Genomic DNA, 16,905 nt, shown 5'->3' on the forward strand with positions numbered 1-16,905 from the left:
AAAATTACAATCTACAGAAGTTCAAGTCCAATGTCAACAAATATCTTCTTTCGTCTTCTCAACCTCCAACCCAAGCACGGTACTAAGTACTATAGGTTCTAATACCTCTCGTGTTTGGGGTTCTCATAAAAAAAAAAAAAAAAAAAAAAAAAAAAAAAACACAGAACATCACTCGTACGATTGTTTGTGATCTATGACGATCTAAAACTTAAGGCTTCATCAACCAGTGGCAGTGCTGTGCACTTTGAAGACTTTAAAGCCAGCAGAGGCTGGTTCGAACACTTCAATAAAAGGGCAAATATCAAAAGTGTTGAAAGGCACGGGGACACATCGAGTGCTGATAAAAAAGCAGCTGAAGTTGAATTCCAAGAGTTTGTTGATCAGGAGGATTATCTTCCCCAGCAGGTTTTTAACACTGGCAAAACCGGCCTCTTCTGGAAGTGAATGCCCAGAATGTACATCACTAAGGATGAGGCTAGTTTACCTGGGCATAAGCCTATGAAACAAAGGCTCACTCTCCTGTTGGGTGCCAATGCCTCTTGAGATTTTAAGCTGAAGTCTTTGCTTGTGTGTCATTCCAACACCTTCTGAGTATTTAAACAAAAGGTCAACAAAGGCAAGCTGGGAGTGTTTTGGCGCAGTAACAAGAAGGCTTGGGTTACAGGATACTGTATGTCTTCAGTGAATGGGAGCTTGGAGATTTCTGTCCTTCAGTGAAGAGAAAAGTAAGCTTCCTATGTAGGAACTGCTCCTGTTGGATAATGCAAGGGCCATGATCCCAAACTTGTTCAATCTCTTGAGTCACAATTTGATTTTGTTCAATTCAAATTTTTGTCACCCAACACCACTTTGCTTGACTTTGGACAGTTTCTTTGCCAAGGAACTGTCTAAAGTCAAGCAAAAGACAAGATTGAAAAGACACCTAATGCTTGATATAGTCCCACCACCACTATGCCACCATTGATTTCATCAGCTCTGAACTTCAGTTATTGTTTGTTTTTTATTTTAAGATGTTTTAACTATTTATTAAATAATCTTTATAAAACACTCATTTTTAATGTAAAAACTAAGTATAACATGTAAGAAATACCCATTTTATGTGTTGTTGAGGAACGAATTACAGGAAATCAATGCATTATTGGTTTCAACTTACAATATTTTCAACATACAATGGGTTTTGTGGAACGAATTACCATTGGATGTTGGGCACTACTGTATTTGTTTTTAAGCAGTGAAAGCATCTTAAGCCATACTGCTCCAGTCTGTTATGTCTGTAACAGTTCATGACCAATCTGCAGGTGGAAAGAAATTGAATAACTGAGGAGGAAACACTCTGCTCCTTCAACCCAAAATCAGCTAGCTCAGCCTTGAGTAAAGAAGAGATTCCTCAAACCTTCAACAGGATTGAAACCCAGACCACTTTAAATGGGCAACAAATGGTGAAAGACATATCTCAGATTGTGAGATATGTTGTACTGGGGAGATATAACATATCTCACTATTATGTCACTGCAGCCCAGAGTGTAACTACAAAAAAACTGGCACAGTAGGGCCACACAAGATAACCTCATCTATACATGTGTATTATGTCCATAAACTGCATGTGTTCTCTGGCTGATTTGCCTATTTTGATGGACGAAAAACTCAAGTTTTAAGAAGAAAATACCTTGCTATCTTTGCTTGAGACCAACTAATTCAGATACGAAGTGAAAAAAATCCATAAAAATTCCTTGCTACAGTGACAAGATTCAAATCCCAGCATTTTCCACCCACTTTGGGTAAGATGGTAATTATAACTGCTATGCTACCTGTGAGAAGTGAGCCTAATTACAGAGCAAAAGGACAGAAAAAATAATTTCTGGGGACAGTTCACTGGAACAGCTGAGCTGCCCATCTGCTCTAGACTTCGGCAATCAGTCAGGTTGGCTCCTCCGTAGCCAGGTGGGTAGAAGCAGCAGTGCATAGCACATGCTTCTTGATTAGACCGGGGTCCGAGCCCATGACCACCGCATATCCCCGGAGCAATATGGCCTTAGTTGCTAATGCTCCTAAAAACCAAATAACAAACAATCAGTCAGGTTAAAGATGAAAAGGGTGCAACTTGCATATATTGAAGAACAACCTATCACAGGCCCAGGTTAATTTCAACTGTGGCATGTGACCATTTCTTTGTTCTCTTTTTGCCTTTGTGTCCCAACACATTGTTCTGTTGACAATGGCTGGAAGAAGCATTGGTGCTATTTTTTCTGAATTTTAGTTAATCTGCAATGCATAAAATACACATTCCATATGTACATATGTCTTGTAGTATAAGTTATTAAGTATCTGCAGAGTTCAGTGTCACTTTTTTCCCTATCTAATTATCCTGCTATATTGATCTACAAAGGGCAAAATAAATAAACAATATTTATCTGGCAATTGCATTTGACAATACAATATCAATAGAAATCAAAATTACAAAATACTCTAAATTAAAAACACTATAAATGTATGCATGCACACACATGCATAGAGGATGTTATTACCTGAAAAATGAGCATCAAGGCTTGTACACTGGTATTGAAGTTAACTAGATGGACGACACGGTATATAGTATCTAACTGTTCGGTAACAATCTCATTCTTCAATTTGGCATAGGGATATGCTCTGCTTACTCCAGTGAGAAGAGCAGTCATCATCTTTGTGTCCACCTCACCTTTCTTTATACAGGCTTTGAAAAAACTGAAGTATATTTTAATTAAATGGGCAGCAAGTACAGCATCCTCACGATCTAGAATTAACTAAAAAAAAAGGATAAAATATTCTATTAGCTGAAAATAATTTAACTAGTTTTATTAAGGTACAAATAGCAAAGAAAATTTATAGTTAAATTACGGTGTTATTTCATTAATTAAAGAAGCATTTATCACCAATCTTGTTTCTCTGTACTCACTTCTCTTCTCACCATACTTCTCTGTACTCACTCAAGCAACTCTACATCCTACCTAAAATGAGGCTTCCAGATCTGTATGCAGTAACCAAGGTGTGGTTACTGCACACCTGATCATTGTCTTATACAAAGGGATAATCAACTCCTTTCCCTACTAGCAAAATTCCTGTATATCACTGACAATACCCCCATGACCTGCTCTGGCAGCCTGTCTGCACTGCTCAGAAAACTTCATATCTGACTGCACAATTACTCTCAGGTCTTTTTCATTCTCTACAACCCCAAGCGTAGTACCACACAGTTAGTATGTTTCTCTGGGGTTACTTCTACCCATACAGTACTTTGCATTTGCAGTTGTTAAACTTCAGTCGCCACATCTCAGCCCATCTGCCCAAATTTTCTAGATCCTGTTGCAGTAGCACACTGACATTACTGTCATTAACAACCCTGCCAACCTTTGTACCATCTGCAAACTTGGAGATAAAGCCTGATATACCTTCACGAATATAATTGATAAATATACAAAACAAGAGTGGATCCAACATTGAACCTTGTGGGTCTCCACTAATAACATCAGTCCATGAAGAGCAGCGTCTATTGATTACCACTCTCTGTCTTCGCCAACTCAAACATCCTTTTATCCATCGACACAACTTGCCCTTAATACCATGCTGCTTCATGTACAGTAGTCTTCCATGTGCAACAGTATCAAAAGCTTTCCTAAAATCCAAGTATATGATATCAAAATTATTTTTTGCATCCGGTTCCTTTGTAACTACATCATAGTATCCAATCAAATTTGTCAAACAAGACTTTCCCTTTTACAAATCCATGCTGTGTCTGAATTATTACTGCAGTCTTGTCTAGATGATCCTGCAATTCTTCTTTAACCAGTGACGACTCCATTATTTTCCCCAGAACAGAAGTTAAACTAACAGGTCTGTAAAAGTTTTCACAATATGAGATATACTTAAATGATGCCAATTTTTTACTACTTTAATAGGCTGCTGCATACTAAAATTATGCATTTGCACTAACTTGTATGCTGGAAACTTGCCACAAATTATAGTTTCACACTGACTTTTGAAAATTTCTCCTGTTTAGTCTTTGGGATTTTTCTGTATTGCCATAAAAAGAATTTATTACTGTCAGTAATAATGGATTTTTGCATTTAATTATTAATATTAAAAAAACACAAGATAATACACATCTAGCCCACACAAAGATTTTTAATAATTAATAAAGATTTTTTAATAAAGATTTTTCATATTCCAGCATTCTACGCAAAAAAAAAAAAAAAACAACAACAACAATAATTTATTTATTACATTAATAATAATAGAACAAACATAGCATTGCACAAAATGCTGCATATATACACATTGTCAAGTAGATATAAAAGTAGCACAAAATATTAATCTGTAAATATAAATGTTGATAAGAAAAATTAAATTATATTTTTAAAAATGCATAATTAGTGGTAAGGATCCATTCTTGTGGCCTGACCCACAACCTTTAGCATTTTATCTGTTTTGATCCTGGCCAAAAAAAAGGTTGGACACCTCTAGTTTGAAACATGCTGAATGAGGATGCAAAGATATAGTCACAGACTGGCTAGCTTACCCTCCCAACTTTAAACAGAATGAGCATATGTGGAATGCACTGGACAGACATACTACCAGGATCAATCTTTATACACCCATATGTATTTTTCTCCATTTTCATTTGTTCATTATTAACATCCTTTGAACTTGGACTTTTTTATTGCCTGTTTTCAACTTTTAATCGCCTCTTTATTCCTTTAATAAGCTGGAAAATAGCCTAATGTAAGTTAGAAGAACAACACTGATTCAGTTGAAAAAATGAATGTATACTGCTCAAATAAATTCCCACAACTGTTTTGGATGGTATACATTCATTCAGTTTTAATATTAATTACAGAAATTCAATAGAACAATAAAGATAAAAAATATTTAAAATACCTGATTGAGAAAACACAAAGAATAATACTGAGCACGTTCAGCAATATTGGATCTGAAGAGTAGTCTTTCCACTTCCTGAACCACAACGCCTTTCATATTTGGATGTGTGTCAACAACCTTACATAGTAAGTGGGAAACTTGCGCAGCTACTTTTGGCATGGGATCACCAATCTTATTTACAAGTTTCACTAAAAGAAACTAAACAAAAAGTACTGATCTATTTTAAATTTTTTCACAAAGAACTAATAAATCTCATTTAGATGTGTATATACACACAATGCATAACTAAGTATCAAAAGCAAACAAAGAAATAATTGTTTTAATGAAACAACCTATTCCAGAATAAAATCTGAGAGATTTCATCACAGAATTTTTGTGTGCTGCTTGTATTATGAAAAAATACTATAACATGATTCTACTGAAATTTTCGTCTTCTGACGTATTGATTCCCATACCGATTTTTGTCTTCTGACATATCGCTTCCCATCCGAGCCATGCAGGATGAATTTCGATTCGTCAGAAAAGATGACAGTGTCCCATTCATAGATGTACAATAGCTGAGAACAGTCAAATCTTTAACACCAATGTGTTTTATATTATCTATAAATGCCAACAAAACTTAGAGTCCATTCAATTCCCTTTCATCAGTTATACAGTGACATGTGGATCTCTTTAGTATGACAGGTATATATATTTCACTCTACTGCCATTTTCTTATACAGTGGCGGACAAAAAAAATTGCATCACTTGTGAATTTTACAAATAATGTGTTTTGTGCTGCATTGCGAGTTGCAGAAATGTTCGAAATGCATTTGTTAGATGGAATATATATCTCTGTGAATGAAATCCAATAAAATGACTACACCTGATATACATAATTGCCATAAATATCTTCCCAAAGGGTAAAATGCGTAATTAATGGAAATATGAGAAATCATGCAAATGGCAATCATGACAACCAAATATATATTTTATTGCATTTAAGTGTACAAACTAAAATAAGAAGTTAACATAATAGCATAATGTACTGTAAATCAGCAAAATAAGTCCTCAATATTTTGTTGTTCCTCCTCGAGCTGCAATTAAAGCCTTGCAACGATCTGGCATAGAGTTAATCAACTTCTGGATATATGGTTACCCAATTTAGTGGTACTACATCCTTACAATGCTCTCCTGCAACTGAATCTTACTTGTTGGCTTCTTCTGAGCAATTTTAGACGACATTATATACCAGCAATTTTCAAATCTGGACCGTTGCCGGGCCAGTCCAACACTATTGCCAGCATTTCTGAGGTACAACTGCACCTCAGAAATGGTGCAGTCGTATGTTTTAAGCCTTGTGAGACAAGAAGACAAACTCATCATTAAATCTAAATAGCATAAAACTTACCAATTTTGCTGTGTGGCAAGGTGCTGAGTCCTGTTGAAAAATGCAGTTTTGGACGTCTGTGTGGTGATCCCTAATAACAGTTTTCAGGCACTCTTCCAAGATAGCAGTGTAGGTTTTTGCATTCACCGTTCTGTTAATAAACTTAATTCGCCCCACCCCTTTGCTTGTTATGCATCCCCAGACCATCTGACCGGCGGGGAACTTTACAGTCGGTGTCATGCAGTCAGGATGGTATGTCTTCGATTTTTGTCTTCTGACATGTATATCACTTCCCATCCAAGCCATGCAGATTTAATTTCGATTCGTCAGAAAAGATAACGGTGTCCCATTGCTCTTTTGTCCATGAAACATGCATTTTAGCACAAGAAAGTCGCTTCTTCCTGGGCCGATAGGCATGCAGACCACATTCTGAAAGCCATCTTTGGATAGTTCGTGCACTTTTTTGAACACCAGAGGCCATCTCAAAGTCCAGTTTTAGATCAGGAGCACTAGCATGACAATTACGAAGGCACAGCCATTTCAAATATCGATCTTGGGAAGGCATAGTCACTCTCTTACAGCCTGATCCAGCTCCTCTCTTCACATCACCGGTTTCATGCTTTAATTTCAGCACCCAGGATACTGTTGACTGGTGGCAGCCTATTTTATCAGCGATAGCATGTGTAGAAAGCCCTTCCAGGGACAGAGCAACAGCTACACTTTTTTTTCCCAGTGTCAACTGAACATATGGAGCCATGCTTACATCTCTGTAAAACAGGATGCTAATGAGTGTGTATACCCTTCCAACGCCATATTTATAGAAACAGCTGATGCAATACCTTGCAATACCTTTGCTTTGTGACAAACAAAATGACTGTAATCAAACATTATCTTATATGTTTCACTACAAATGTTACTTTTTTTTAAGTTGATGCAGTTTTTTTGTCTGCCACTGTAAGTCTGAATATCCACCTCAGTTTTCAAGGGCTAGTTACCTCAGCAAGGGTTAGTTTTAGTTTTAGTTTCCCTCCCCCATCTCTCCCGAACTCCTTCCATCATTATTTAATCAAGTTACCTCATTGTATTTTTACAATCACCCAAAATACATCTGAAGGGAAAAATTTAAAAAAAATGAAAATTAATTAAAAAAAAAAAAAAACAATTGTCTTGCAAGTAAGTCTGACCATCTTAGCTTTCATCACAATTGATGCAAGAGTAAGTTTTGGACTTTCTCTCCTCTTCCATTCCATATTATATTGTTATTGTTGTTATTTGGTTTTTATGAGCATTAGCAACTAAGGCCATATTGCTCCGGGGATATGCGGTGGTCATTCCCTGACTTTTCCACATCTTCCGTATTTGGTGGTCATGGGCTCGAACCCCGGTCTAATCAAGAAGCGTGTGCTACGCACTGCTGCTCCTGTCCACCTGGCTATGGAGGCGCCATATTGTTATTGAATCAGTTAATTAGAGGGACTAGATGGCCAAACTATAAACCCTGGGCATTCGGGTTCTGACCTTCTTGATTTGAACTCCTGACAAGGGCAGATGGCCAGCTATTTGTCATACAGCTACTCTGCGTAGGACAAAATAATAAGGCTTTTCAAGCTCTACTGTAATTACTGATGGGCATAATCGATTATAAAAATAATGCATATAATCAAAATAACTGATTTTATGCAAATTAGTTCATTAACATAGTTGACATAGTTGGAAACTGAAGAACTAAAAAAATACAGAAATGACAGTTGAGGGATTTGATCCAAATGCTGTAAAATTAAAGATAATGTACTGTTCCCACCCAGACAATAGTTCTATTCAATCTCTTTCTCACACACAGATATATCGATTAGGAGATTACAAAAAATACTGTGACCTAATCTGCATATAACTGATCATGAAAATTTCATAATTGATTATTTCAATTATGACTCAATTACCTTATAAGGAACAAACAGGTCAGGACCCATAATGTGCAGAATTTGTTAAATTACAGTCATAAGACTACAACTGTCCTCTGAATATAGGAGACTCGTTGATAATATAATAAGGAAAAAGTTACTTCATTAAATTACCATGAATTCGGTTCTTGTACCATAATTATCTGGTACTATGTCATTGCTATGCTGAAGTAGGTCTACCATATTTGAACCAATGTAAGAAATAAAGAATTAAAGTAGTACTGGAAATCACAAAGAAAGACAAACCGGATCCATTTCAGTGAATTATATATATGAGTTATATGTATATATATATATTTCTTTTTTTGTGAGAAGTTTTAGAAGTGTAATTTACAGTAATATTCCCAGCAGTGATTTTGCTAAACAAATTGCCATTAAATGGGACTCCTATGTTAACGTGTATATATATATATATACAGTCCATTCCAGTTATTTGGGACACATCGGCACTAGTGCATTTTGGCCCGATTAAGCAGCTGCCCCAATTATCCGAAGTTTCACGTAAATAGTTAAAAATACAATGTACCCCCCCCCACCTTTACAATTAGTTCACTGTACAATCAAATCACGTTACGATGGACTCACCACAGTAAAGTACCGTTCACTATACGATGTGCAGTAAGCGCCGGTCATTGTGATCATGTTCGTGAATTGAATTTTAATTCTATTAAACAGCGATTCTAATTAAAGAAAATATGAGGAATATTATCCCCAGGCTATAAAAGCAAAGATATATTAAGCACAAATTTACCCTTTATTACTTTACCAATTAAAAAATTAAATGATATGTGAAAATCGGAAGAATATACGTGATAATCGGAATAATTAATACGTACTGGAATATGTACATACGAACTAGTTGACATTTCTGTTCACTGACATTTGTGGGCAGGGGAGGGGGGGTTAAAATTTAAAACAGTAAAAAGATAAGCAAACAATAACAAAGAACATGGCACACACAAATTGCAAGTAACACGATATGTGCAAGTGAGAACGGAGTAACGAGTTACAAAGCTTTAAAAATAGGAATGAAAAGAAGATCTGAAAATTAATTTTTTTTATATGATTGAAGATTCCATCGAAGTGTCAACACGTTTCACCATAATAACCCACAGAATTACAGCTGTCGGTATTATCGCAAATTCAGTAAGATCGAGTTTACTGCTCGTTTATGATAGATTTCACTAACAGAAAAGCCCAATAAACAGGTGACTGCTAATTGTTTTATTGTTTTATGGTTGTGACCTCCGGAATTTCGACCGAACCACGTGGTACCGTCGGAAACAATCGTAGGGTAATTTCTAGTGCTGCGGTCTCCTGCCCCGATTAAACGGCATTTTGTTCCAATTAAGCGAAGTAAACTCTGACTATTTTCTCGATTGGTTTCTGTCGAGAAATAAACGGCTGCCCCGATTAACCGGTGACCCAAATAACCGGAATCCACTGTATATATATATATATATATATAAAATCAGCATTAACACCAATATCCAAATTATTTAGATAATTTTATATCATTTAAACTACAGATATATTCAGGACAGGACAAATTAATGCCATCAGAAATGATCGAACATTACATAAGCCTGCAAAAATACGAGATATTTATTTTTATTTCAAACTATAAAGCTTATGAAAAAGGTGTAACCATAACCTACAAAGGGCTCTAACCATCTCAAAATATAGCTAAGTCATAATAATTCCAATATTAACAAAATAAACAATCAATATTATTACCATAAGGTTGTTACTGAATAAGGCCTACATCGAAAGGCACATCATCTGGGGTTAGCGCCTCTCAATATATGCCATCAGTTGTTATTGATCGCATCTTACTTTTAACCTACTTTTTAGATGGATCTAAAAGTTAATATTTTTCTTCATCATTTTATCATGGGTTATACGATAGAATTTTGTAACATACTACTTTAGTGAGTATGCTATATATAGTTAAAACTAAGCTTTAATCATGATCTTGAAATGAATTGATCTGAAAAGTAAATTTTTATTGTGTATATGAATTTTATTTAACAAAAATTTATGTAGGGCACTTAAGCCTTTAAATATCACCTTGAGTGGCTCTCCAAAGATCGCCTTAAGCAGCTCTCAAGCGGTTGTTCAATTATCTTGCTTAATATCTTGTGTGGTTCTCAGGATTAGTTTGACTGTTGAAATCCAAAAGTGTTAATAAAAGCATTTTTATTAACACTTGCAGGTTTGAATGTGGAATTTGCTACCAGCATGCTACCACTGAGTTACAGATAGACCTGATAAACTGGACATCAGTAATCAGCCATCTATGCTATGAAGCAGTACAATACAATAAAAGCTATTTTTAATTAACAAATAACTAAATGTTACTATAAGATTGAAGTCAAAAGATTATTTGAATTTAATTACTGTGCTGGGCAAATGGGGCTCAGTTCTAGGGATTAAAGAAATGCCTAACAGTTGTTATGTTTAAATGGAAGTTTTATGGCTGATAAATACCATTTGGCTGTTCACTTAGACAAAATACACTATTTACAGTTCAACATATGTTTGTTAATACAGAACACCCACCAGGATCAGAATCTAAGTAAACTTTGAAACAGCTGTTCTGGTTATGCCATATAAATTAAAAAGACATTAGCAATTTAAGTAGAACTATGGATAATGGTATTTGTCTCTAACTCAAACATAAGGACAAGGCTTAAGATTGAAAACTCTCTCCTTGGTCTTTAGTGGAAGCAAAGATCTCCATATGATCGAAATTGAATGAAGTAAAGAATATGAATGTTATGGTGACATAAGTAAATTTTAATATAAAAATTGGAAATAACACTTACATGCTCTTGTTCGGGGTTATTAATGAGTAGATCACACATTACGTTTATTGTTCTTTGTTTCATTTTTTCTACCGAGTCATGTGACACATCTTCTACTGCCTTAACAAATTGACCATAATGCTTTTTTAAGTAATCCTCAAAGTACCATAGAAGCAACCTTCTGTCTCTTGCTTCATGGTTACCACTAACCAATGCTTCTATCTTGGACAAGGGATGCTGAAAAAAGAAATTTTAATTATAACATCCTCATCAATCCATTTCCTATAATACTTTACTTGTACTTAGTTAATATAAAATATAAAGCTAATAAACAAAATATTACCTCTTCAAATGATTTTAACTTCTTGTCTTTCACCAGCAAGTCATTTAAAAATAGATCTTTAAGTGTAGCTGAAAGAGGGAGAAAAAAAAAAAAAAAAAGAAATATTCAGTCAAAAAAAGGTACACATGACAGTTGAAATGCTTCAGTAGCTTGATATACACATCTGGCTACCGAAGCATTACAGAAGGTTTGAAAATTAAATCCTTTCAAACCTTCTGGCAAGCTTTATCTCTTAAAAATATCCATATGTTCACTATTATAAAATCATTCTATAACAAAAAAAATTGGGATATCTGGATCATATGCCCAGACATGATAGGAGTGAGTGCATGTTAAGAGTCTATCAATTCTGCCCTAGAGAAAATGTGCAAGGCTCACTGGGTAGAATTTTTCACAGCATGGTCAATGCTCGTTAACAGATGAAACTGTTTTTGGAGGGATGGAATAAACTTAAACAGGAGTGCGAGAATATTTTGCTGTTGCTATCGAGGGTGCTAGGTGGGTCAAAAAACTGCTAGCTTGGGGAGGGGAATATACAGACTAATAGATTAACTAGAGCCACAAGACAGAGGTGAAAATAATTCTTGCACTGCTTCTATTGGAACATGCAGCACCCTGGAAATCAAAATGTTGGATATTTCAAGCCCTTCTGTGGGTCATCATGGAACAAACAAATACATGGGCTGTAGTTAGGGTAAGAACAGGTGCATGTATAATTGTATGTACACTAATGATAGGAGCATAGTAAATAAATTTGATGATTTTGAAGTACCAATTAGGTCAGTAAATGCAGGGATATCGGAGACAAGGTGTTATTCAGATATAATAGATGCAGAATTTGAACATGATGAGTACAATGTGTACAGTATTGATTGTCAAGCAGCACTGTTGATCTCCCATTATGCTCTTAGTTAGGAAGTTTATTAAATCTAAGGCAGTGCATTCGGTAGACGTGTGGCCAGGGCAATGTTAAGTCAGTTCAGTGTGACATAAGTACTGGGAAATAAATATGAAGAATAGGAGTGTTTTATAGGGCTAATGACTGTGATGAGTATACCAAACAACTACATAGAGAAATAGAGTGGGTCAATAAATCAGAATGTCTTATAATGGGGGATTTTAACTTTCCAGATGTTGACCAGAACTTGTGAGTTGGTGACAGACACAATAGCAAAAAATCTGCAAGTAAATCTCCCACTGGGTATCAGTGACCACAATGTACTGATGTGGGTTTACTTACAGACATAACTACTGTCAAGAATACAAGGAAGGGCTTTTGCTTTTGTAAGGGTGACTAGAGTGGTCTCAGATAGTTTTTCAATTCTATGCAGTGGGACCGACAGCAAATTCTAAATGGGAAGCATTCAAGAAATTAACCTTGGATGCTACTAGGCTCTTCATACCAACTAAGAAATACTATTCAAGGTTTAGGCCTAAATGTATGTCAGATGAACTGATGAGACTTGTAGCAGAGACGAAAAATGCATGGGATGCATATAAATTATCAAGTGATACAAAAGCCTATGGTAGATATTAAGTAGTCTGCAGTCAGGTTACAAAGGAGGGTAGGCAAGCTAAGGCAGATTATGAGAAGTCACTGGTAAAATGCAAAAAAGCATCAGACTTTACTTATATTAACAGTAAAAGAATGGGGCTGAATCACATCGGTTCACTTGATGTCAATGGTTTAACTGTTGATTATTTTGCTTAGGTTGGCAAACTGAACAGGTATTTTGTAACTACATTCACACATGAGGAATTCTTTAGGGAAGGGAATGAACTTTATTGAACTCTAACAGGGAGTTAAATAATGATTTTATGATAACTGAGAAGAAAGTGGAAGAGAAATTGTTGAAGTTAAATAAAAAGGGCACTTGGAGTGGATGGGATCTATCCAATTATATTAAGAGAGGTAGCAAAGAAAGTAAGAAAACCCTTAGACATAATTGTGAGAGCATCTTTGGATTCAGGGGAGGTTCCCATGGTTTGGAGATGTGCAAATGCATCCTCAATTCACAAATGGGGATGAAATGGTGACAAGAGTAATTACAGACCTGTTAGCTTAACTTCTGTTACAGAGAAAATGATGGAGTTAATGGTTAAAGAAGTAATGCAGGACCATCTAGACAAGAGTGCAGTTATACTTCAGTAACAGCATGGATTTGTTAAGGAGTGACCTTGTCTGGCCAATTTAACTGGATATCATGAAGCAGTACCAAAGGAACTGGATGCAAAATATAATTTTGATATCATATACTTGGATTTCAGGAAAGCTTTTGAAATTGTTGCATATAAAAGACTGCTATATAAATTGGAGCAGTGTAGCATTAAGGACATGAGTAATTACAGACCTGTTAGCTTAACTTCTAATACAGAGAAAATGATGGAGTTAATGGTTAAAGTAATGCAGGACCATCTAGACAAGAGTGCAGTTATACTTCAGTAACAGCATGGATTTGTTAAGGAGTGACCTTGTCTGGCCAATTTAACTGGATATCATGAAACAGTACCAAAGGAACTGGATGAAAAATATAATTTTGATATCATATACTTGGATTTCAGGAAAGCTTTTGATACTGTTGCATATAAAAGACTGCTATATAAATTGGAGCAGTGTAGCATTAAGGGCTAGTTACTGCTATGGATAAAGGGATGGTTGAGTGGAAGAAGATGTGGTTATTAAAGGGCAATGCTCTTCGTGGATTATATTATTGTGGAGTTCCCCAAGGGAACTCCACAATAATATAATCCACGTACTGGGCCCATTATTGTTCCTCAGTACTGGGCCCATTATTGTTTCTATATTTATTAGTGATATTGATGAAAGTATATCAAGCTTAATGTCCAATTCTGCAGATGATACAATGGTTGACAGTGTGGTTAATGATTGTAATCAGGTAAGGCTACTGCAACAAGATCTAGAAAAATTAGGCAGATGGGCTGAGAAATGACAGTTGAGTTTTAATATTGATCCTCCCCATACTTCTCCTTCAACCCATGCATCGTACTAAGTACTATAGGTTTTGATACCTTTCATGTTTGGAGTTTTCATTAAAAAAAAAAAAAAAAAAAAAAAAAAAAAATGCAAGGTACTGTATATGAGTAGAAAATTTACCCCAGGGGCTCACATCTGGTGAGTATGGGCTTGGCACACCCAGGATCCTAAGCTGGATATCATCATTCTTCTCTTTCTTGGTGATTCCCTTCTACTTCTGACTCTTGTTCTTGTTTTCTCTCTGTCTCACAGGGTAATTCAGAAATTTTTTTTTGGCGGGTGCAGCATAAGCCTTGCGCTTCCTTGCACCATATAGCTAATAATAATAATAATAATAAATAATGGCAGATTAATGTACCATCTGTAGTACTCCACTCTTCAAATATTTATTTCCAACTAGTTAATTATTTTCCTTCTTGGGCTACCAGTCTTTCTGGTACCCCCTTACTTACTTTCAGGCGCCTCCGTAGCCAGGTGGGAAGGAGCAGCAGTGCGTAGCACACGCTTCTTGATTAGACCGGGGTTCGAGCCCGTCACCACCAAATACGGAGGATGCGGAAAGGTCAGGGAATGACCACCGCATATCCCGGAGCAATATGGCCTTAGTTGCTAATGCTCCTAAAAACCAAACAACAACAACAACAACAACTTACTTTCGCTATCTAGTAGTTCCTGGCTGCCTCCCCATGGCTAGGGACGGGAGCGGGGAGTCGGGCATTGGGCTTATTGCCTCGGCTCCCTGCTGCTAAATGCCAGGCGCCGGCACATACATACAACAGGACCAACACAATACACACACTTAATTAACACATTTCTTCTGTCTTTCTGTTTTATTTTCTCTCTCAATTTTTTTTTTTTTTTTTCCTGTTGCCGGCATTTGGCGTACGCCTAATATACGGAGGTAATAGGGGAAACCCTGGGGGCCTCCAATAACTCTACAAGAATACTTTGAATACTTTGTAGTACTCCACTGTCTTGTGTATACTACACTCAGGGTAGCGGAAAATTAAAAAGATCTGGGAATCGTGTGGTCAGATATGAAGTACTTTGGGCAGTGCAGACAGGCTGCCAGGACAGCTCATGGGTTTTTGTCAATGATATAGAGGAACTTTGCTAGGAGGGATAAGGAGGTGTTATTCCATTGTACAAGGCAATGGTTAGGCCGCACCTTGAGTACTGCACACAGGTCTGGAGGCTTAATTTTAGGAAGAATGTATATCTGCTGGAATGGGTGCAGAGGAGAGCAGTGAGATTAGTGAAGGGAACAAAAGGGTAGCCTTACCAAGAAAGGCTTCAGTTCTGCAAATTGTAGCATCTGGATTGAGTAAGCTTGCTGTTGATGACCTTCTTCTTCTTGCTCAGACTACACATGAGAGGGAACATAAATTAAAATTTAGGAAGGATGGTTGGTAGATAGACGTGTGGAGGTTTGCCTTCAGCCAGTGGGTGGTTGATTGTTGGAGGGGATGGGCAGGTGATGTGGGAGGGTTTTTTTTTTTTTTGGCTGATGCTTTAAAGCTTGCTTCCTTGCATAAGCTGCTACTACTTATACTAAAATGCATAATAACATGAAAACAGCCTTTTATACAAAACAGGTTTGTTTATAAAAAAGGATATTTATCTAATATAAACAGATACACGGATAACATTTTCATTATATTATCTAGAACCCCAAGATTTTTCATCTATCTACAAAAAATAAGTGCTGCTATCATCATGTAATGTAAATATTCAAAGCAAAAATGCAATCTAATCAATAGAAAGAACAATGTGTAATTTGGCTTTCTAAACGAAAATTTCCACTAACTCCATCAAAATTACTGAGTAAAACACTAGGAAAGACTATCATTCAATCAATTCTATAAAATGCTGTACAGACAAGTTGAAGTCTCTATTTGCCACAACTTGTCTGTACAGCATTTTATAGAATTGGTCAAAGGATAGCTTTTCCTGGTGTTTTTACTCAGTAATTTTTCTGGAGTTAGTGAAAATTTAAGATCCATTTGTCACACATCCTGCATGTGATTACCAATGCTGCAGATACTTTGCCAGACACATTTTTTCTTTTTATTGAAAATGTAGATACTGCAGTTCAAGAATTTTGCAGCTTTATTAATAACTACATCATCTGAAAACCCATCACTTTCTTATATCTTATTGCTTTCACAAAATTGTCTGTAATGGCCAAGAAGTTAACGTAGGGCACAAGTTGCTACACAACCGAAATACTGGTCTTTTTTTTAACTAAAAAAATTGGGCATAACTGCTTATTATGCTTAAAGAAACATTAGCTTCCAATGGGATAGCACACCTCCCCACTGAAGCCACTTTGTGTGGACACTTCTGATGTCAACCCCTTCCCCAAGAACTCCCACCAAACTATAAATTATGATATTATGTTAAAGATCTGGTATTTCATGTATCTGTTACTGGTGATGCCAAATTAAAGATTCAGATAAGAAATACCACATTAATGTGTAATGTCTTGCAGTCAGAATTCATGCATGTAAGTGTGCATA

At 36.1% G+C, this 16,905-nt stretch overlaps 1 protein-coding gene across 1 annotated transcript in view; it reads right to left on the reverse strand.

Annotated features, from left to right (window-relative positions):
• Nucleotides 1–16,905, reverse strand: part of Noc1 (Nucleolar complex protein 1) — a 72,742-nt gene that overhangs the window by 26,725 nt on the left and 29,112 nt on the right. Inside the window, exons 7-10 of the mRNA XM_090376452.1 lie at nucleotides 11,392–11,459; nucleotides 11,070–11,285; nucleotides 4,912–5,109; nucleotides 2,526–2,780 (exon numbers count right to left, since the gene is read on the reverse strand). Of these exons, the coding sequence (XP_090232578.1) occupies nucleotides 2,526–2,780; nucleotides 4,912–5,109; nucleotides 11,070–11,285; nucleotides 11,392–11,459 (737 nt within the window). The remainder of the gene's footprint in view (nucleotides 1–2,525; nucleotides 2,781–4,911; nucleotides 5,110–11,069; nucleotides 11,286–11,391; nucleotides 11,460–16,905) is intronic.

The sequence above is a fragment of the Mastigoproctus giganteus genome, chromosome 6, assembly GCF_048544385.1.
Source record: "Mastigoproctus giganteus isolate SK-2022 chromosome 6, ASM4854438v1, whole genome shotgun sequence".
Taxonomy (NCBI): domain Eukaryota; kingdom Metazoa; phylum Arthropoda; class Arachnida; order Uropygi; family Thelyphonidae; genus Mastigoproctus; species Mastigoproctus giganteus.